The sequence below is a fragment of the Carettochelys insculpta genome, chromosome 6 (genome assembly GCF_033958435.1).
Source record: "Carettochelys insculpta isolate YL-2023 chromosome 6, ASM3395843v1, whole genome shotgun sequence".
NCBI lineage: Eukaryota > Metazoa > Chordata > Testudines > Carettochelyidae > Carettochelys > Carettochelys insculpta.
The window spans coordinates 125530533-125551552 of NC_134142.1; the positions used below are offsets into that span (position 1 = coordinate 125530533).

General features: G+C 59.7%; 1 protein-coding gene across 1 annotated transcript; it reads right to left on the reverse strand.

Annotated features, from left to right (window-relative positions):
• Nucleotides 1-518: 518 nt before the first annotated feature.
• Nucleotides 519-20786, reverse strand: LOC142014091 (RING finger protein 112-like). The gene is made up of 12 exons (XM_074996118.1): nucleotides 20538-20786; nucleotides 17134-17340; nucleotides 16816-16953; nucleotides 16372-16476; nucleotides 15557-15607; nucleotides 14576-14632; nucleotides 11781-11867; nucleotides 9038-9167; nucleotides 8793-8923; nucleotides 8524-8577; nucleotides 6331-6405; nucleotides 519-1031 (listed from the first exon to the last, which is right to left on the reverse strand). Exons 1-12 carry the CDS (start codon nucleotides 20784-20786, stop codon nucleotides 519-521), a joined length of 1797 nt encoding a protein of 598 aa, XP_074852219.1.
• Nucleotides 20787-21020: the final 234 nt, after the last annotated feature.

Sequence of the window (21020 nt, forward strand, 5' to 3'; positions counted from 1 at the left end):
CAATGGCAGATGGGTTTGATCCTTTCCCATGGCCCAGGTTTGTGTGTGACTCCTCACCGACAGACGGGGCTTAATCCTCCTCTCCCGGTGAGTTACCGCTGCAGAATCCAGTCCCCATTGTTCTCCAGCCTCCAGGTCTTTGCTGTCCAGACTGGCGGCTCCAGAGGGTAACTCTCCACATCCTCATTCACACTTCCAGATACACCTCACACACACTCGTCCTCACACACAGACAGCACAAGGTCTGCAGGCTAAGACAGCAGAGCATCACCCGCACAGTGGGGTCTGCGGTACAATGCGGAGTCCGGTACGAAGTGTCTGTGAGCATAAAACAACCAATGGAAAGCATAACACAAAGGTACAAAGCACAGAAAGTAACAAATCCGGCGAGTATCACCAAAGTCTGTGGCCTGTTAAAGACAGAGGGTGACAGCGGGTGACTCAGAGATACGCAGGAGCACAAAGTTTCCCCAAAAAGGTCCATTCCTCCCCAGGGCTGCGACACCTGGGGGCGCCCGTCAGATCAGGGGTCTGTCGTCGGGCACATCACCAATGTCGTCCCCCTCCTGCCCTGCGCCACCGGCAGCCCTGGCCTTCTCGGTACCCTCCCGGACAATGCGCCTCCCAACTCTCAGTCCCGCGCCCGCACCCGCACCCGCCCCAGCCACAGCGCCGGCCCCGACCCCTATGGCTGCGCCCGCTGCCAAAACAGCAGCTTCGACCGCAATGGCTCCCGCAGCGATCCCGGCACCGACACCTCCACCCACCGGTGCCAGGAGCAGCCCCCCCACACTGACGCCTGCCAAAATGGCGAATTTCTTGAAGCATTTGCCGTAGGTCTCCAGGAATTGCTCGTCCTCCCGCCGCAGCTCCTCCTCCAGCTCCGTCAGCAGGGCCTGTGTGTCAGCCGCTGGCCCCTGCATGTCCATCCAGCACCGCCACAGCACCAGCTCACGCTGCTCCGCCAGCCGCTCCGCCATCTTCTCCGGCTGCACCCGCAGGCACTTGAACATGTTTTGGGAGTCATGGTCCTGAGGTGGGCAGGAGAGGAGACGGCCCAGAGTGTTACGAGGGCAACCGCTGCGTGGAGCCACCCGCCAACATCGGGGAACCCTCGGGCTGGGCGCAGCGCAGACCAGGACTGGGACAAGGCCCCTCGCACGAGGAGCAACACAGACTGGGCCCGAGACAGGGCCCCCATTCCAGTCTGCGCTGCACCTGGTGCTTGGAGCCCTGACACCCCCGAATGCAAACCCACCCCCTCCAGCGACCGCCACCACCACCCCACAGGGCAGGGGTCCGAGCCTCCTTCTCCGCAGCCACCCGGAGAGCTGCAGATACAAGGGCTCATCTCCTGCTGCCTCCCACGCGTTACCCCGGCCCGGGGCACAGCCCCTCTCCCCAACCCACCTTCTCCCGCAGAAACGCAGCGTGGTCTGTGCGGGCTCTGTCCAGGGCTCTCTGGTTGGCAGTGTGACGCTGATGGCGCTCGCTGTAGGTCACCAGGAAAGTCTCACCCTCTCGAGTCAGCTCTGCCTCTAGCGCCGTCAGCAGGGCCTCCTCCGGCTCCTCCATCTCCTCCCAGCACCGCCTCAGCACTGACCTGCACTTCTGCTCAAACTGCTGGGCCATTGCTCTGGGTGTCACCCTCAGACAGTCGGCCATGCGCTGGGACAGGGCGTCCTGCATTGAGCAGTGGAGGAGAGGCCCAAGGTTGTGAGAAGGGGGGTGTTCCCACCCCATCTCGTCCATGGACGTTCTGGGAACAGAACAGCAATTTCTCCTCAGCCCGTGAGTGAGACTGGGGCTCCCCTCGGGTCTGGCTCTGCTTTCTCCCACCCCCTATGTGCACCCTGAGGAACCTGCTGCCAGAGGACACTGAGGAGGCCAGAAGTTTAACAGGGTTAGAGAAGGAACACAGAGGAGCCAGGTGTATTCAGGAAGGACAGATCCATCCATAGCTATCAGCCACCTGGGCAGGGAGGTGTCCCCAGCCTCTGCCAGCGGCTGGGAACGGGCGACGGGGGTATCACTCAATGATTCCCTGGTCTGTTCATCCCCTCTGGGGCACCCGGCATTGGCCACTGTCGGCAGACAGGACCCTGGGCTGGAGGGACCTTCAGTCTGACCCGTGTGACTATTCTCGTGTTCCTATGACTGACAGACACCACCCGCTGCTGACCCTGGGGTCCTCTTCTGCCAGGCACTGCACAGACCCACCTGACGGAAGCCTGGGACCCTGCTGTGCTGGGGTTGGATTCCCACCTCCAGCCCCCTACACGCTGATATGCGCTCCTGTCTCCTGCCCCAAAGCCCACAGGCCGTGGGACCGGCTGGGATGATTCCCTGGTCTTCCCTGGCTGAGGGGACAGCCCTCCCCCATCCCCAACTCACCTTCTCCCGCAGAAACACAGCGTGGTCTGCGCGGGATCTGTCCAGGGCTCTCTGGTTGGCAGTGTGACGCTGATGGCGCTCGCTGTAGGTCACCAGGAAAGTCTCACCCTCTCGAGTCAGCTCTGCCTCTAGCGCCGTCAGCAGGGCCTCCTCCGGCTCCAGCATCTCCTCCCGGCACCGCCTCAGCGCTGACCTGCGATTCTGCTCAAACTGCTGGGCCATTGCTCTGGGTGTCACCCTCAGACAGTCGGCCATGCACTGGGACAGGGCGTCCTGCATTGAGCAGTGGAGGAGAGGCCCAAGGTTGTGAGAAGGGGGGTGTTCCCACCCCATCTCGTCCATGGACGTTCTGGGAACAGAACAGCAATTTCTCCTCAGCCCGTGAGTGAGACTGGGGCTCCCCTCGGGTCTGGCTCTGCTTTCTCCCACCCCCTATGTGCACCCTGAGGAACCTGCTGCCAGAGGACACTGAGGAGGCCAGAAGCTTAACAGGGTTAGAGAAGGAACACAGAGGAGCCAGGTGTATTCAGGAAGGACAGATCCATCCATAGCTATCAGCCACCTGGGCAGGGAGGTGTCCCCAGCCTCTGCCAGCGGCTGGGAACGGGCGACGGGGGTATCACTCAATGATTCCCTGGTCTGTTCATCCCCTCTGGGGCACCCGGCATTGGCCACTGTCGGCAGACAGGACCCTGGGCTGGACGCACCTTCAGTCTGACCCGTGTGACTATTCTCGTGCTCCTATGACTGACAGACACCACCCGCTGCTGACCCTGGGGTCCTCTTCTGCCAGGCACTGCACAGACCCACCTGACGGAAGCCCGGGACCCTGCTGTGCTGGGGTTGGATTCCCACCTCCAGCCCCCTACACGCTGATATGTGCTCCTGTCTCCTGCCCCAAAGCCCACAGGCCGTGGGACCGGCTGGGATGATTCCCTGGTCTTCCCTGGCTGAGGGGACAGCTCTCCCCCATCCCTGACTCACCTTCTCCCGCAGAAACACAGCGTGGTCTGTGCGGGCTCTGTCCAGGGCTCTCTGGTTGGCAGTGTGACGCTGATGGCGCTCGCTGTAGGTCACCAGGAAAGTCTCACCCTCTCGAGTCAGCTCTGCCTCTAGCGCCGTCAGCAGGGCCTCCTCCGGCTCCAGCATCTCCTCCCGGCACCGCCTCAGCACTGACCTGCGCTTCTGCTCAAACTGCTGGGCCATTGCTCTGGGTGTCACCCTCAGACAGTCGGCCATGCGCTGGGACAGGGCGTCCTGCATTGAGCAGTGGAGGAGAGGCCCAAGGTTGTGAGAAGGGGGGTGTTCCCACCCCATCTCGTCCATGGACGTTCTGGGAACAGAACAGCAATTTCTCCTCAGCCCGTGAGTGAGACTGGGGCTCCCCTCGGGTCTGGCTCTGCTTTCTCCCACCCCCTATGTGCACCCTGAGGAACCTGCTGCCAGAGGACACTGAGGAGGCCAGAAGTTTAACAGGGTTAGAGAAGGAACACAGAGGAGCCAGGTGTATTCAGGAAGGACAGATCCATCCATAGCTATCAGCCACCTGGGCAGGGAGGTGTCCCCAGCCTCTGCCAGCGGCTGGGAACGGGCGACGGGGGTATCACTCAATGATTCCCTGGTCTGTTCATCCCCTCTGGGGCACCCGGCATTGGCCACTGTCGGCAGACAGGACCCTGGGCTGGACGCACCTTCAGTCTGACCCGTGTGACTATTCTCGTGTTCCTATGACTGACAGACACCACCCGCTGCTGACCCTGGGGTCCTCTTCTGCCAGGCACTGCACAGACCCACCTGACGGAAGCCTGGGACCCTGCTGTGCTGGGGTTGGATTCCCACCTCCAGCCCCCTACATGCTGATATGCGCTCCTGTCTCCTGCCCCAAAGCCCACAGGCCGTGGGACCGGCTGGGATGATTCCCTGGTCTTCCCTGGCTGAGGGGACAGCCCTCCCCCATCCCCAACTCACCTTCTCCCGCAGAAACACAGCGTGGTCTGCGCGGGATCTGTCCAGGGCTCTCTGGTTGGCAGTGTGACGCTGATGGCGCTCGCTGTAGGTCACCAGGAAAGTCTCACCCTCTCGAGTCAGCTCTGCCTCTAGCACCGTCAGCAGGGCCTCCTCCGGCTCCAGCATCTCCTCCCGGCACCGCCTCAGCGCTGACCTGCGATTCTGCTCAAACTGCTGGGCCATTGCTCTGGGTGTCACCCTCAGACAGTCGGCCATGCGCTGGGACAGGGCGTCCTGCATTGAGCAGTGGAGGAGAGGCCCAAGGTTGTGAGAAGGGGGGTGTTCCCACCCCATCTCGTCCATGGACGTTCTGGGAACAGAACAGCAATTTCTCCTCAGCCCGTGAGTGAGACTGGGGCTCCCCTCGGGTCTGGCTCTGCTTTCTCCCACCCCCTATGTGCACCCTGAGGAACCTGCTGCCAGAGGACACTGAGGAGGCCAGAAGTTTAACAGGGTTAGAGAAGGAACACAGAGGAGCCAGGTGTATTCAGGAAGGACAGGTCCATCCATAGCTATCAGCCCCCTGGGCAGGGAGGTGTCCCCAGCCTCTGCCAGCGGCTGGGAACGGGCGACGGGGGTATCACTCAATGATTCCCTGGTCTGTTCATCCCCTCTGGGGCACCCGGCATTGGCCACTGTCGGCAGACAGGACCCTGGGCTGGAGGGACCTTCAGTCTGACCCGTGTGACTATTCTCGTGTTCCTATGACTGACAGACACCACCCGCTGCTGACCCTGGGGTCCTCTTCTGCCAGGCACTGCACAGACCCACCTGATGGAAGCCTGGGACCCTGCTGTGCTGGGGTTGGATTCCCACCTCCAGCCCCCTACACGCTGATATGCGCTCCTGTCTCCTGCCCCAAAGCCCACAGGCCGTGGGACCGGCTGGGATGATTCCCTGGTCTTCCCTGGCTGAGGGGACAGCCCTCCCCCATCCCCAACTCACCTTCTCCCGCAGAAACACAGCGTGGTCTGCGCGGGATCTGTCCAGGGCTCTCTGGTTGGCAGTGTGACGCTGATGGCGCTCGCTGTAGGTCACCAGGAAAGTCTCACCCTCTCGAGTCAGCTCTGCCTCTAGCGCCGTCAGCAGGGCCTCCTCCGGCTCCAGCATCTCCTCCCGGCACCGCCTCAGCGCTGACCTGCGATTCTGCTCAAACTGCTGGGCCATTGCTCTGGGTGTCACCCTCAGACAGTCGGCCATGCGCTGGGACAGGGCGTCCTGCATTGAGCAGTGGAGGAGAGGCCCAAGGTTGTGAGAAGGGGGGTGTTCCCACCCCATCTCGTCCATGGACGTTCTGGGAACAGAACAGCAATTTCTCCTCAGCCCGTGAGTGAGACTGGGGCTCCCCTCGGGTCTGGCTCTGCTTTCTCCCACCCCCTATGTGCACCCTGAGGAACCTGCTGCCAGAGGACACTGAGGAGGCCAGAAGCTTAACAGGGTTAGAGAAGGAACACAGAGGAGCCAGGTGTATTCAGGAAGGACAGATCCATCCATAGCTATCAGCCACCTGGGCAGGGAGGTGTCCCCAGCCTCTGCCAGCGGCTGGGAACGGGCGACGGGGGTATCACTCAATGATTCCCTGGTCTGTTCATCCCCTCTGGGGCACCCGGCATTGGCCACTGTCGGCAGACAGGACCCTGGGCTGGACGCACCTTCAGTCTGACCCGTGTGACTATTCTCGTGTTCCTATGACTGACAGACACCACCCGCTGCTGACCCTGGGGTCCTCTTCTGCCAGGCACTGCACAGACCCACCTGACGGAAGCCCGGGACCCTGCTGTGCTGGGGTTGGATTCCCACCTCCAGCCCCCTACACGCTGATATGTGCTCCTGTCTCCTGCCCCAAAGCCCACAGGCCGTGGGACTGGCTGGGATGATTCCCTGGTCTTCCCTGGCTGGGGGAACAGCCCTCCCACCTCCCCGACTCACCTTCTCCATCTTAAACACAGCGTGGTCTGCGTGGGCTCTGTCCAGGGCTCTCTGGTTGCGGAAGGCGATGGCCATCTGCACAGGGAGGACAGGCGGGGCTGAGCCACTGTTTACGGGGTCCCGTTTCCGCCCAGGGGCCGTGAGTTCCACCGCAGCAGCCTCTCCCCACAGTGCAGTGCTGTAGGTCACGTGGCAGCCGCGTGCCCTCTAACCTTTCCCCCCAGGGCAGGACGGCCTGTGCTCTGCACACAGCAGTTCACGGGGGGCCGAGGGGTTCGGGTGTGGAAGGGCACTCGGAGCTGGAGCAGAGGGCTGGGTGCCCCAGAGGGTAAGTGCTCCAGGCTGGCGTTGTGGGGGGTTGGGGTGCCTGGTGCCCTGGGACTCCCCTGGGCTCTGTCCCCCACAGTACCACCTGGCTGGTGGTCAGGGGAGAGGTGCCTCTTCCCAGCCGCAGCAGTTCTGTGCTGGGCTGGGCTGGGGCCGTACCAAGTCTGGGGGGGCTGGGGGGCAGAGGGCGTCTCTCCCCTCTGTGGCTCTGCAGTTCAGGAGGAATGTAAGTGGCCTCCAGCTGGGGCTTCTGGTGCTCCTGGTCTCCGATCTGACATTCAGGGCAGCCCAGCCTCAGTGGCCTTCCCTGACCCCACCGTCACCTTGCCCTGGCAGCACCTTCCTATGGCTGAGGACTCTGCAATCTCCTGCCCAGACAGGCCTGGCTGGAGGCTGACACCCAAGAGTGCGTCTGTGACACCAGCTGCCCCGGTACCTGGGACTTTCATCCATCCCCAGGAGCAGGTGCCTTGGGTGTGACTCTCAGCTCTCGCTCAGGGCAGGGGAGGGAATTGTTCGGAGCTGGGTGAAATCTCCATGTGGAGGAGCAGTGACCCCGGAAGAGTCTCTGCCGTGGTGCTATTCTTTCCGGGTGGGCTACAGGGGAGCAGCCGTTCCAGAATAGCGCGGCTGGTCCCTTCCCCATGCAGAGAAGACCACTTCCCCTCCAGCCCCGTCCCCTGCAGAAGAGGGTTCTGCGGCTGACACCCAAGAGCACTTTACGCTCCGTCCCTGTGGTTCTGCCAACACAGCGATGTAAGGCCAGGGTTAGTGACACACGAGTTCGACGTCCCTGCAGGTGCCTGGAGGCGCCACGCTGAGCCGTGAGCCAAGGTTAGGACGGGCTGAACCCTGCACCCAAGCCCGGGGCTCCAGCACTGTGTGAGCTTGACTGCCACCATCCGTGTCCCAGACTGCCTAGCGCCCTCCCCGGCTGGGCGGCACCGGCCCTCTGGTAGCGATGCAGCCTGAGCAGAGTGGCCTGTCCACCAAAATTCACGGGAGAGGAGAACGAACGTCGGCCCAGGGGATTGTGGGAAACTTTCAGCAGCTTCCAGAGCAAGACTCCAGAAGGCCGTGTCTGCACTGCAAAGCAGGGGGGTTGTAGTCCTGGTTCTCAGACCGACTCAGGCTTGGACACGCCACTGCCAGGAGAACCTGGGACGTGGGTCCCTGGTTCTAGGGACCCCCAAAAAGGATTTAAAGCCACTTTCCTTCATCACTGAAGGGGTATTTCCCATGACGCACTCAGACCATGTCACTTGCACCAACAGAAGAGGCGTTGTTGCATTCTGGGAAACACAGCTCTGCCACCTAATTACTCTCCACTCACCAAGCTCCCGAGTCAGACTACATCTCCCATGACACCCCAAGCCCATGAGGCCTGGCCTTCAAGTGAGGATGTGCTGGTGCAGCCTGGGAGATGCGGTTTGATTGCCCCGTTCTCCTCTGCGGCCAGGCTCACATTTGGCTCTGTCCAGCCGGAGTGCGCGATCCACAGAGGAAAACGGGAACACGCGAGGAGCATGAGCAGCAGTCCCAGGAGCCGCCTGGGCAGTGCTGCCACATGGAAACATTGGGGGTTGGACAGGAGAAACAAAACAAAAATCCCCACTTTTGGGCAGGCCTTGACAAACTTCCACAGCTCTCGTGGACAGGCACCAGCTCTGCAGGCGGGTGAAACCTTCCAGCACCAGCTGCCCTCCAGTCTGGTCAAACTTTCTACCTCACATTCCAAGAACCTGAGACGTCACCTTCTCCTGGTCACTCCAGCAGGAGGGGCTCAGTGCCCAGCACCACCCCAGCCCTGGCAGGGACGGGAGAGGGGGACCTGCCCCATGATCAGCTCAGAGGGAGAGACGGTACCTGAGAGGGGGAGGAGAAGCCGGAGCGATGTGTCTTCATCACAACCAATAACTTCTGCAAAGGGACGAAGAGAAACCATCACGTCACAGTCTCCCTGGGGCCTCGACAGGCTGTGAGAACCTCTGGGGCAGGGCAGCGATGCAGCCACCCCTGGGGCAGGGCAGTGGGGGAACAGCTGCACAGTGGTTCTCCACAGGTATTGGGGTCAGGGACAGCCAGAGGAGAGAGCCCCCATCCCGATCCCAGCGCCACAGCTGGACGGCCCCCACCTTTATGCTGGCAGCGAGCTCTGTCCCGGTGAGCGGCTCCCCACACCGGTCCTTCCGGACATGTCGACCGGCCGCGCCCACCAGGGCGGTGATGTAGTCCCTGAGGCTCTCCCGGAAATCCTCATCCATGTCTGTGCAGGAGAGGGAGACAGAGATGAACCCAGGGCCAGAGCGTCTCTCCCGCAGGGGCCGTTCCCCAGCCAAGATTGCAGGCTCAGAACCGCCACCCAGTCCAGGACCGTTACCTCTCAGGGCTCCCTCATTGCCAGTCGTGATCCGCTTGCCAGGGTGGGGCAGCAGGTAACAGCGGCTGCTGGTTTTTTTCAGGGCTTTCAGGGCCTTAGGGTGTTTGCAGGGGGACGTCGCCTCCAGAGCCTGCGGGGTGGAGGGTGGGGTGGGATCAGCCAGACCTGCGGGGCCGTGGGAGAGGCCCTGGGGGATTCCAGTCTCGTTTGTGGGAGACCCTGGATGGGGTGTGTTGAACGGGGGCGGGGTTGCGGGAGTAGATAAAGCCGGGGCTGTGAGGCCAAGTTTCCCCTGCCAGGTCCCAGCCTCTCCAGATGCCTTGTCCCCACCGGCTCCTTTCCCGCCCCCGCCTGGCTTTTCTCCCTCCACGTGCCCTCACTCTGCTTCCTCCCTGCACTGCCAGGGCGCCCGCAGCGCAGGGGACTGACGGGCGTCCGTCACTCAGTGCTGGGGCCTGGCCCAGAGCAGCCATCGCAGGGCAAGCCCAGCTCTGCCTGGCTGGTGGGTGCTCGATGTGAATGGATCCTCTGGAGAGTTCACAGCCAAACTCCCCCGGGGCCTTTCTCAACCTTCATGTGCCGCTGGCCCCTGTGGGCTGAGAACACAGCTCTGCCCCCTGGAGAAACAGTGGCCCTCCCGCCTCCCATCTTTAGCTTGGCCTACTCAGGGCTGGGGCACAGGAACGGCCTTGCTGGGTCAGACCAAGGGTCCATCTCACCCAGAGTCCCGTCTGCCAGCCGTGGCCAGTACCAGGTGCCCCAGAGGGAGTGAACTGAACAGGGAATCATCAAGTGATCCCTCCCCCATCACCCATTTCCAGCCTCCGACAAAGAGAGGTGAGGGCACCTGCCCTCCCAGCCTGGCTACAGCCACCGACAGAGATGATCTCCATGAGTTTATCTAGCGCTTTTTGAACCCTTTTAAAGTCCTGGTCTTCACAACATCCTCTGGCGAGGAGTTCCACAGGCCGACTGGGCACCATGTGAAGGAAAACTTCCCTGTGTTAGTTTTACACCTGTTACCCACTAGTTTCATTGGGAGACCCCTAGTTCTTATGTTATCGGAACAAGCAAATAACTCTTCCTTCGTCACTTCTTCCACCCCAGTCATGATTTTATAGACCTCTCTCATATCCCCCCTTTTTTCTCAGCTGAAAAGTCCCAGGTCCTTTTAATCTTTCTTCATGTGGCCCCCGTCCCAAATTCTTCATCATTTTGTTGCCCTTTTCTGAACTTTTCCCAGTTCCAACATATCTTTTCTGAGATGAGGTGATCACATCTGCATGAAATGTTCAAGATGTGGTGTTTCAGGCATTTATACGGGGCAATAAGATATTCCCTGTCTTATTGTCCATCCCGTCCTCAATGAGTCCTAACATCCTGTTTGCTTCTTGGCCTGATGCTCCACACTGAGGGGACATTTTCAGAGGACTGTCTACCATGGCTCCAGGACGTCTCTGGAGCGGTAACAGCCAATAGAGTTGGGTTGATGTTTCCAACGGGCATTACTTTGCATTTATCAACATTAAAATTCATCTACCATTTAGTTGCCCAGTCACCTAGTCGCATACGTACATTAGCTTAGCAGGGCCCCCAGTGGCGTGGGGCCCCCGGCAGCTGTCCTGCTTTTTATCCCATAACACCAGCCCTGAACCCTGCACCATCCCGCAGACCCCTGCTCCAGCAAGTTTCCCTTGAGAATTTACTAATGAGATTATCCAATGGCTCATTACTGAGTCAAATGTGGGGGGATTTTCTTGGGACCAGCCCAGGGCAGGCGTCTGTAACCTGCAGTTCCAGACCCGCATGCAGCTCTATCGACTTCTGTGTGGCTCTCGACACTGTAACTGAAAAGTGACAAACCCTCGCCTGGTTATTTCCAATGTTTTGGTGAACATTTAACAGCCAAACAATGAACAACACGTATCTAAATAGCAAACGATACGTGATCCCAAAACCTTGGCTATCTCCCCCTTTAATTTGTGCCGTGCTTTGTGGATATGCGTGGGCTGTTCTTAAAAGAGAGCTTAGGAAAAGGCTGGTTTGACATTATTTATCACGGACCATCTCACATTCAAATGCATTTGTGGTTCTTAATTATAGAATTTTTTACTGAATTCTAACAAATGGCTTCTTGCTCTTCTGGTTTGCTGACCCCTGGCCCAGGGCGTATCGCTGACACACAGGCCGCCTCTGCCCTTTCCAAGTCCCTGAGTTGATGGACGGGGGCGCTACCGACGCTCAAAAAAGGAGCCTTGGAATTTTCTTGCAGTATTGCCAAACAATGTGTTTCGTTAGCCACATTCTCAGAAATAGCCGGATGGATTCTCTGATTCCCAGCCTGTTCACTGCCTCTGGGGCAGCTGGCACCGGTCACTGTCAGAAGACAGGACACTGAGCTAGATGGACCAGTGGTCTGACCCAGTATGGCTGGTCTTCTAGTCTTACAGAGAAAAACAGACACAATTCCACCCGAGGCAGAGGAAAGGTCTGGAAAAAAATTCATCCCAAGCAGGTCAAGTTTGGCAAAATTATAAGCCCCTAAAGAGGAGACTTATAATGGGGTTTACCAGGCAACATCGATAAAAGGTGGTGCAACCAGCCCCCCAGATGAGAAAGGCCCCTGTCCCATTCCCAACCCCACCCCCTGAGCCAGCCAGTCTTCTCCCCTGGGGCTATAACCAATCTCCCTACAGGGGAAAGGCCGCATGAGGCATTCCTCTTCCCTCTGAGCGCCAGTTACCTGTCGGACTTCTCTCAGATACTGCTCCCCACCCGGGGCTCCGAGTAGCTGGGAGCCGCTCCAGTCCCTCACCAGCAGGTCTAGGTGCTGCAGGGGAGACAGGAGGGGAGTACGGGTTAGTAGAGGTGCAGAAGGGCTGCGACGGGGAGAAGGACAGCGCCTGGAGGGAGAATTTCAACCCCTACAGGGGATGGAGCAGGAGCCCAAGAGGAAAGATCAGACTGTGGAGTCGGGGAGGAGTCGTCAGTGTGTGTCAAAGTTCTCAGCCATTTCCTGGCATCACCCCAGGCCAGTGGAGAGGCAGTAGCCCACCCGTGACGTACGTCAGGGGCACGGTTCAGGGACTCACTGCACAAATTGCAGGTCATTAGAGAAACCCCATCTGAAGTGATCGGCCACACAATTCCCCTGTCCAGTTAGAAACCAGTTCAGGTGCTGTGTCAGGTAGTGAGGTTGGTGACAAGACAGTGGTTAGCACCTGGAATCACTGACTGCTCATAAACCCAGCAGGTCCCTGCCATGTTCCGTAGGGGCACGAAAGACCCCAAAGGGCATGTGGAAGGCAGGGGAGGTGCTGGGTGGGTGAAGAGGCCTGCGCACACAGGCAGGTAGCTGTTCTCACAGACGTTGGCCGGCTGCATGAGGGAGGCCCCAGTCGGTGAACAGCGGGGGATGCCAGGTTACTCAGTAGGGCCCTGCCAAACGTACCGGTCAATTTCACAGTCATGGGATTTTAAAAACCAGAACTGTCAAGGTTTCAGCTATTTAAATCTGAGATTTCACAGTGTGACAACTGTCGGGGTCCTGGCCCAAGAAAAGGAGTGGGGGGGTTGCAAGGTGATTGTACGCAGGTTGTGGTACGGGTGATGGGCCAAAACGTGGGTCAGGAGCCATCTCTCAACGTGCTAGACTACGAACTGGAAGTCGTCCATGAGTTCGTGTACCTCGGCTCGACGATCTCGGACAACTTGTCACTTGATAGCGAGATCAACAAGCGCATTGGAAAAGCCGCCACAACGTTCTCCAGGCTGACGAAGAGAGTCTGGGCTCACAATAAGCTCACTGTGCACACCAAGGTGCAGGTCTACACAGCCTGTGTTTTGAGCACATTGCTGTACGCCAGTGAAACATGGACTTTGTGCTCCAAACAAGAGCAGCGGCTCAACACGTTCCACGTGCGCTGCCTTAGGTGCGTACTCGGTATCTCATGGCAGGACAAGGTCCCCAGTAGCGCAGTGCTTGAGAGCGGAGGCACCGCCTCCATGTTCACCCTTCTCAAACAGAGGCGTATGCGCTGGCTGGGCCATGTCTCACGCACGACGGATGGCCGAATACCGAAGGGCCTCCTCTTCGGCCAACTGGCGTCTGGAAAGAGGCTGAAAGGGCGACCTAAATTGCGCTACAAGGACACGTGCAAGTGTGACCTCAGCGCTCTCTCTATCAGTGTGAACACCTGGCACTCGCTCGCCTCAGACAGGCACGCCTGGAAACAGGGAGTGAAGGAAGCTCTTGTTATGCATGAAACTACCTTGGTGAAGGAAGCGCAAGACAGGGGAGCCCTCAGGAAGATCCATGCCCGTGATACCAGAGCGACATCTGCCTACTGCTGCTCGCAGTGCGGAAAGGACGGCCACTCCCGCATTGGATTGCACAGCCACAGAAGACGCTGCTCGAATCAGTCCAACTGGGGCGCAAACCTATGATGCCTCGGGATCGAAGGATGCCTACTACTGTGGTACGGGGATTCCCTTACTTCTGTGCTGCTGTTGCGGCAGCGCTGCCTTCAAGTTGGGCTCAAGGAAAGCAGGAGGTGCTGGGCAGGAGCCCAGCTCTGAAGGTAGAGCCGCCCCCAGCAGCAGTGCTGAAGAGCAGCGTGGTATGGTATCACCACCCTTACTTCTGTGCTGCTGGCTGCAGAGCCGGGTCCTGAGCCAGCAGCCACCACTCTCTGGTCACCCGACCCTGAATGCAACAGCTGAGAAGGAAGGGTGGCCCGGTAGGAGATTGCTACCCTTACCTCTGCACTGCTGCTGGCAAGGTGTGCTTCCAGAGCTGGGCACCCAGCCAACAGAAGCTGCTCTCTGGCTGTACAGTCTTGAAGGCAGCAGCTCAGAAGTAAGGGTGGCAATCTTGCAACACCCCTAAAAATAAACTTGTGATTCCCCAGCAACTTCCTTTAGGGTGAGGACCACAACCTGAGAAATGCTGGTCTCCCCCATGAAAGCCACATAGTAGAGCAGAGTTTTGTAAACTTTTTGAGAGCACAGAACAGCAAACAATAATACTTTATGTGGATCACGTATGAATATTTTCTTCCAAAAAATTGTTGTCAGAACAAAAACAACAGCAGCAGCAGCAGCAAGAGCAAAACCAAACAGCAACATATACAGCAACACCAAACTGAAGTAATTTAATCAGGTATTGCGGCAACGAAGAACTAACGGTGTATCTGGTTTTAATAACAGAAAAGCTGGAGCATTCTTGTACGTCCCCAAACGCTGGTGTCACACCTGCGAGTTGCTCACAGAACACCAGTGTTCCGTAGGACACAGTTGAAGAAACACTGCAGCAGGGGGTAAAAGCGCTCAGAAGCCCCGATTTCGTATGGTGGGAACAGATGTTATGCTCCATGACGTGTTTTTCACGGTAGTGAATGGGACAGAACCCTGTTAGTAGCTACTGGCGGGCACATCAGTGGAGTTCCCCATCACCCCCTGCACCCACGCTTCGGGGACAGGGATGCAGAGTGGGGATATGCAGGGCAGAGCAGGCTGTGGGTAGGGGAGTTGACTCACCTGAATGGGCTCCAGTCCATATTCCTCTCCCACTGCTTCAGCCACATGCATAAACATCTGCAGATGGGACAGAATGTGGGGAGGGTGAGTCTGGGTTCTGGGGGCATTTACGTGGGGCAGGAGGTGAATGCTGCCTGCAAAATGGAAAGGGGACTGGGTGGCCCCCGCCCCCCATGTGAGCCGTGAGTCCCTCTGCCCCTCGCAGACCGCGAGAACCGGCAAGCACAAAGCCAAACGGGAGATGGATGGAGAGAATCAGGCTGCACGTGGCAAGGAACCGATGGGGGGAGCCCTGGGACGTGGGCAGGAGCTGGGAGGAGTCCCCCATTCTCTGACCCCTATGCTGGTGCTGTGGAGTTGGGGGAGTGGGTGAGTGATCCCAGTGTGAACAATCTCAGCCAGAAAGCACGTTCCCGAGCTCGGCCCAGCCCCCATCGCTCGGCAGTCACTGGGTTTTCCCCAGCCATGGACATGGGCCAGCAAGGACAGATAGAAGCTGCCAGAGCCAACCCCTCCCCGCACAGCGAATTCCTGCCCTCCGTCCCCCAGGCACAGCCCAGGGGCAGGACTCCCTGTAGGCTGCCGGCAGCAGTGACGCTGCCAAGGGTGCGACTGCCAGAGGCTCTTCCACTGGTGCGGGGGCTGGGCAAGGGCCGGGGGGAAGAGCACAGCAGAGCAGGGGCAGAACGACTGCCCCAGGCCTGGCCCAGCCGCCTTCCCACCACCCCCAGAGCTGGGCTGGAGGAGGGGAGGGGTCCTAACTTTGTTCCAGTGGCCCTCACGGGACACCTGGCAGCCGGGAGCCAGGCTGGGCTGTGTGGTGACAGCGCTGACTCAGGAGGCCCACGGGGCCACGGGAAAGTCGGTTTTCTCGCTGTGTGCCTCAGTTTCCCCACAGGACCTATGGGCGGGATAATAACCCTGCGGGGTAACAGGAGACGGAGGCACAGCTGTGCTCTGTGTCGCGCTGCCCGGCCTCACCTCCAGGTACTCGAGATCCGAATCATTCACACCCCGGCCGATGTTCAGTATCTGCCAATTGTCGGGAGACAGAAGAGACCTGCGGTAACGAACAGCGACGGCCGACCCAGGGCACTTCCCAGACGTGTCACCCGCCCCGAGCACAGCGCCCCCTGCTGGGCCCTGCCTCTTCCTGCAGCACAGCGCCCCCCAATACCGCATGGGGCATTGGCCTGGACCTGACTGCTGTGGAGAGCGCCCCCTGCTGGGCCCTGCCTCTTCCTGCAGCACAGCGCCCCCTGCTGTGCCCTGCCCCTCCCTGCAGCACAGCGCCCCCTGCTGGGACCTGCCCCTCCCTGCAGCACAGCGCCCCCTGCTGGGCCCTACCCCTCCCCACAGTACAGCGCCCCCTGCTGGGCCCTACCCCTCCCCACAGTACAGCGCCCCCTGCTGGGCCCTACCCCTCCCTGAAGCACAGCGCCCCCTGCTGGGCCCTACCCCTCCCTGAAGCACAGCACCCCCTGCTGGGCCCTACCTCTCCCTGAAGCACAGCGCCCCCTGCTGGGCCCTACCCCTCCCTGAAGCACAGCGCCCCCTGCTGGGCCCTGCCCCTCCCCACAGTACAGCACCCCCTGCTGGGCCCTACCTCTCCCTGAAGCACAGCACCCCCTGCTGGGCCCTACCCCTCCCTGAAGCACAGCGCCCCCTGCTGGGCCCTACCCCTCCCCACAGTACAGCGCCCCCTGCTGGGCCCTGCCCCTTCCTGCAGCTCAGCGCCCCCTGCTGGGCCCTGCCCCACCCCGCACAGCACAGCGGCCCCTGCTGGGCCCCCCAACCTGGTAGGAGCTGAGCAGCAGGGACATGGCAGAGAGTTTGATGCTGGTCTCCTTGTTGCCTCTAATGTCCATGGAGCCCTCGGTGTCGACCAGCAGCACGGCCACCTGGGGGCCAACAGGAGTGGCCCTAAGTCAGTCCCCTTTCCAGCCACCTCCAGCTCCTCCCCCCCACCCCGCCTCAGTCTCACTCACACACACACACGGTGCTCTGCTCCCATGTTATTTGGCATCTTCTTCTTGCCCACCCCAGCGTTAGCTCCAGCCCCTCAATCTTCTCCCCCCACCCCATTGTCTCTCCATCGGGTCCCCTGGGACTTCAGCCCCACTCCTCTGCCCACCCAACCCCCTTTCCCCATTTCCTCCTGCCCGTAAGCCTGTCTCCCTTCCCCCCGCACCGTGCCGGCCCCCTCCCTCCTTGTGTGCACCCGCAGTGCCCCCGCTCACCCGGCCCCGCTCAGCTGGGACCCAGAAGGGCTGGCTCCACGCCCACACCCCTTCGGTTACTCGCTGCCTGCCGGCACGCCACTCAAATCCCTTCAGGGGCTCGTCCTCCCGGCCCATCCATGACACGCCAGGTGCGTCCTGCCCAGAGGGAACACGCAGGGGGTCAGTGCAGGGACCTCCAGGCCTGGCCCCAGCAAACTGGACACGTCGGGGGTGCGAGAGGAGAAATTGCTCACAGACACGTGCAGCTCTGAGCCTCCAGCAGGGGCAGGACGGGGCCGCTCACACCCACAACTCTCCAGCCCCATTCACACTCACCAGGCTCTGGAGCCGGCGCAGCAGGTAGTTCAGCAGGAAGGATTTGCCCTGGCGCTGCTCCCCGATGATGGACACGAGGCAGATGGGGGCGTCCCCCACCCCACCCTGCTCCAGGCAGCGGCTCAGGGCCTCCTTGTCCAGGGTCAGGTCCCCTTCCTCGTCCAGATGCACCAGCTGCCCTGGCTCTGCCACAGCCCCTGGCGCCTGCTGCAGGGACAGAGCAGGGACCCTCATGTGAGCCAGATCTCCCTGGAGGGAAAGGCAGAGCCGTCATTACCCATACCCAGAACGTGCAGCTGTGCAGGGCACCTGATGATTTGAGGCGTCACTAGGTCTTAACACCCACACACCTGCCTCTGTTGGTGCCTGGCTGTGGGGGAGGGGGCATTTGTTTACAGTGGGGGGCACTAGGTTACCTCCCTTGTCCAGTAACAGCCCCACACCTTCTCTGATAACCCACTTATTGTTCACATGCCTGTAGAAACCCTTCCTGTTACACTTCACATCCCTCGCCAGCTGCAGTTCCAATTGTGCTTTCGCTTTCCTGATTAGTGCCCGGCATTCTCCAGCCGTATGTTTATACCCCTCCTTAGTCAACTGTCCCCGTTTCCATTTCTTGTGTGCATCCTCTCTGAGTTTCAGCTGACTGAGGATTTCCCTGTTAAGCCAAGCTGGTTGCCTACCATGTTTGCGTTTCTTACTTTGCAGCGGGATGGTTTGTTCCTGTGCCTTCAGTAAGACTTCTTTAAAATACTGCCAGTTCTCTTCAACTCTTTTCCCCTTATTCTTCGTTTCCCAAGGGATCCTGCTCGTCAGTTCTCTCAGGGAGTCAAAGGCTGCTCTTTTGAAATCAAGGGCCTGTATGTTACTGCTCACCCTTCTTCCTTTTGTCCGGGTCTTGAAATCTACAATCTCATGGTTGCTGCAGCCCAGGTTTCCGTCCACTTCTATTTCTCCTACTAGCTCTTCCCTGTTTGTGAGCAGCAGGTCAAGTTGCGCACGGCCCCTGGTCGGTTCCTTCAGCACTTGTACCAAGAAGTTATCCCCAACATTCTCCAAAAACCTCCTGGATTGTCTGTGCGCTGCTGTATTGGCCTCCCAACAAATGTCCGGAAGATTAAAGTCTCCCATGAGAACCAGGGCCTGTGATTTGGAAGTTTCACTTCTCTGTCTGAGGAAATCCTCATCTACCTCATCTCCCTGATCTGGCGGTCGATAGCAGACACCAGCTACAACATCACCTCTGTTACTTCCGCCTCTAAGCGTAACCCAAAGACACTCAACTGGATTTTCTCCCTCCTTGTACTGGAGCTCTGAGCTTTCACACTGCTCCCCCTCACCGAGCGCAACTCCTCCTCCTCTCTCCCCTGCCGGTCTTGAAAGTAGCCTTGGAAGTGAACAAGTCATCTCTGTAATTCCAAGTCTTTAGATCATGACCTGAGGAAGGTGGTACCACAGCCAGAGGCCCACAGCTCATTGTGGGAGCGGCCGAGGGAGGTGCTGCGTCCCGCAATGTGCAGAAGGCAAAGGCGACTGCTGAAAGGGGAACCCGAAGGGGGTCGTGCTGCCCCCAGCCTAGGGAAGGGCCAGGACAAAGCCCCTCTGCCCAGGCCAGGCCCCTGCTCTGCCCCTCTGGGACGTTACTGGATTTTAAATGAGCAGGTAAACCTCTGTGGCGACCACTGTCCTAGGCCTGCACCCAATCTTTTGCCGAGGGAGCCCAGGGAGGTGTCCAATGAGACCTGGTGATTCACTGAAGCTGTTTGTGTTGCGTCCGTGTTTGTATCATTTTTATGTGTGGAGTTGTAAGTATTGACTCTGTGCTTTACCTGAAATTGTCGTCTCTGGGGCTATGGCTGCACAGCAAAGTTATTCCAGAATAACAGCAGAGATTTTCAAACAGCTTTGCTGTCCCTACGCTGCGCACACGCTCTTCCGGAATACATTTGTAACTCTTCTGCTAATGCCAGCTGCCTGCCAGAAGGGCCGGGTTCAGCTCCTGGGGCGTTTCCCATCAAGGACACAACCAACCGGCTCGAGCCCCCACTCAGTGGCCTGGGACAATCTCACCCCACTTGCTGGGTGCCTGTAAGGTGGTTCTCCCCCCTCGCAAGCACAGAGTCTAAGATAGAAACAGCTTATTTAATGACCATATCCTACCCCAAGGTTACAGTGACAGATGCCGTGTATCTGAGCAAAGGAGAGACAAACCCCTTTACCAAGATCCCATCCCCATGCGCTATAGAACCAAATCTCTTGCTGGGGCTCTTGGCCCTTTACCCCACACACAGTTACAGGGTGAACCTCTTGTGGTGCAGTCCTGAACCCAGAGATACGTCACCAGGGCAGTACTAGCTGTCCACTTGTGTGGCATCCCCTTGCTGCCACCTGCCAGCCACTGGCTACCCCTCCTAGCAGCTGCCATCGTCCACTGCTCCTCCTGGGCACCTGCCAGTCACCATCCTCACTCCCTTCCCAATCACACTGCCAGGGATTGCCCTGAATCAGAACCCTGTGATTTCAGTGCTGTATAGCACCAGCTGCCACTTTGTGATTTCAGCTCCTAATATCTGCAGGGGGTTTCATGAACACCCTGGTATCCAATGCCTGGGGACTCATGGGGCAGAGGGTGGCAGTGGCAGTTTCCCTGCACTCACCAGCATCTGCACCGCCCTGGGGCAGAGGGTGGGACGTCCCCGCACTCACCGGCACTGAGCCGCCCTGGGGCAGAGGGTGGGACGTCCCCGCACTCACCAGCACTGAGCCGCCCTGGGGCAGAGGGTGGGACGTCCCCGCACTCACCGGCACTGAGCCGCCCTGGGGCAGAGGGTGGGACGTCCCCGCACTCACCGGCACTGAGCCGCCCTGGGGCAGAGGGTGGGACGTCCCCGCACTCACCGGCACTGAGCCGCCCTGGGGCAGAGGGTGGGACCCTGGGGCAGAGGACCCCCCCGCACTCACGGGCATGTAGTGGAGCTGCGCGGCTGGAGAGCAGAGCAGGCTGGGGCCGCCTTGCTGTGCTTCCCCATCCCTGCAGCTGGTGGGTGTGGGGACACAGACGCCTCCTGCCCGCACAGGACCCCCAGCCTCGCTGTTGCCCTGCCAGCTGGCCCCTCCCACCTGGGGGACCCTTGGCCCCTCCGGCCCCCCATGTGTCACTGCTGGAAAAACATCATCCTGGTCGCTTTACATTCAGATCTCTGAGTCCATGTCCTGTTTGCCTCCCTTTGAGCCAGCCGGTCTCATGCGGTACCCAGGTCAGGGCTGGTCCCCCCCAAGAGGGGAAAGCCCCATGTCCCGTTTCGTGCCCCCCGAGCCAGCCGGTCCCTGCCCTGAGACTGGACTGGACCCAGCACCCCGACAGCAGAACGGTCCTTTCCCCCAGCCAGTAGGACAATTCTCACCCCCTGTGGCTCTAGCTGCAGGTGCTCAGGGATTTTCTCCACCAGGCTTCTGACACGTGTGTCTGGGATCATCCTGTGCCTGGAGCAGGGAGCCCGGCACTCAGGGCACTGGGGCCTGCTGACCGAGACATCACTCCAGTGAGCCGAGAGGCAGCCCCGGCAGAAGTTGTGGCCGCACTCGATGGAGACGGGGTCGTTCAACGTTTCCAGGCAGATGGAGCAGGTGACGTCCTCCCAAAGTCGCTCCATTCCGGTGACCCACAGGCCTGGGGAGATCCACTGAGTCAGGAGACAGTACAAGGGAACGTCAGGGCTAAGACGCCAAAACATCCCCAGCCCCAGCTCCAGGAGGGCAGTTAGAGCAGTGGGGAAGGAGCCGGGACACCTGGGTTCTGTCCCTAGGTTCCCCACACTGGGCTGGGTGAGTTTCCTTTGAGCTGCTGTGAGCTGCCCACTCCCATTCTCTGGCTGGGCCGGCGAGTG

Coding starts and splice junctions, on each gene's coding strand:
- LOC142014091 (XM_074996118.1), bottom strand. CDS start 20,786: ATGGAGCGACTTTGGGAGGACGTCACCTGCTCCATCTGCCTGGAAACG. Junction 9,168..11,780: donor ATCTGAGAGAAGTCCGACAG/GTAACTGGCGCT, acceptor TCCACCCCGCAG/GCTCTGGAGGCGACGTCCCC. Junction 1,032..6,330: donor CTGTGTTTAAGATGGAGAAG/GTGAGTCGGGGA, acceptor TGCCCACCTCAG/GACCATGACTCCCAAAACAT.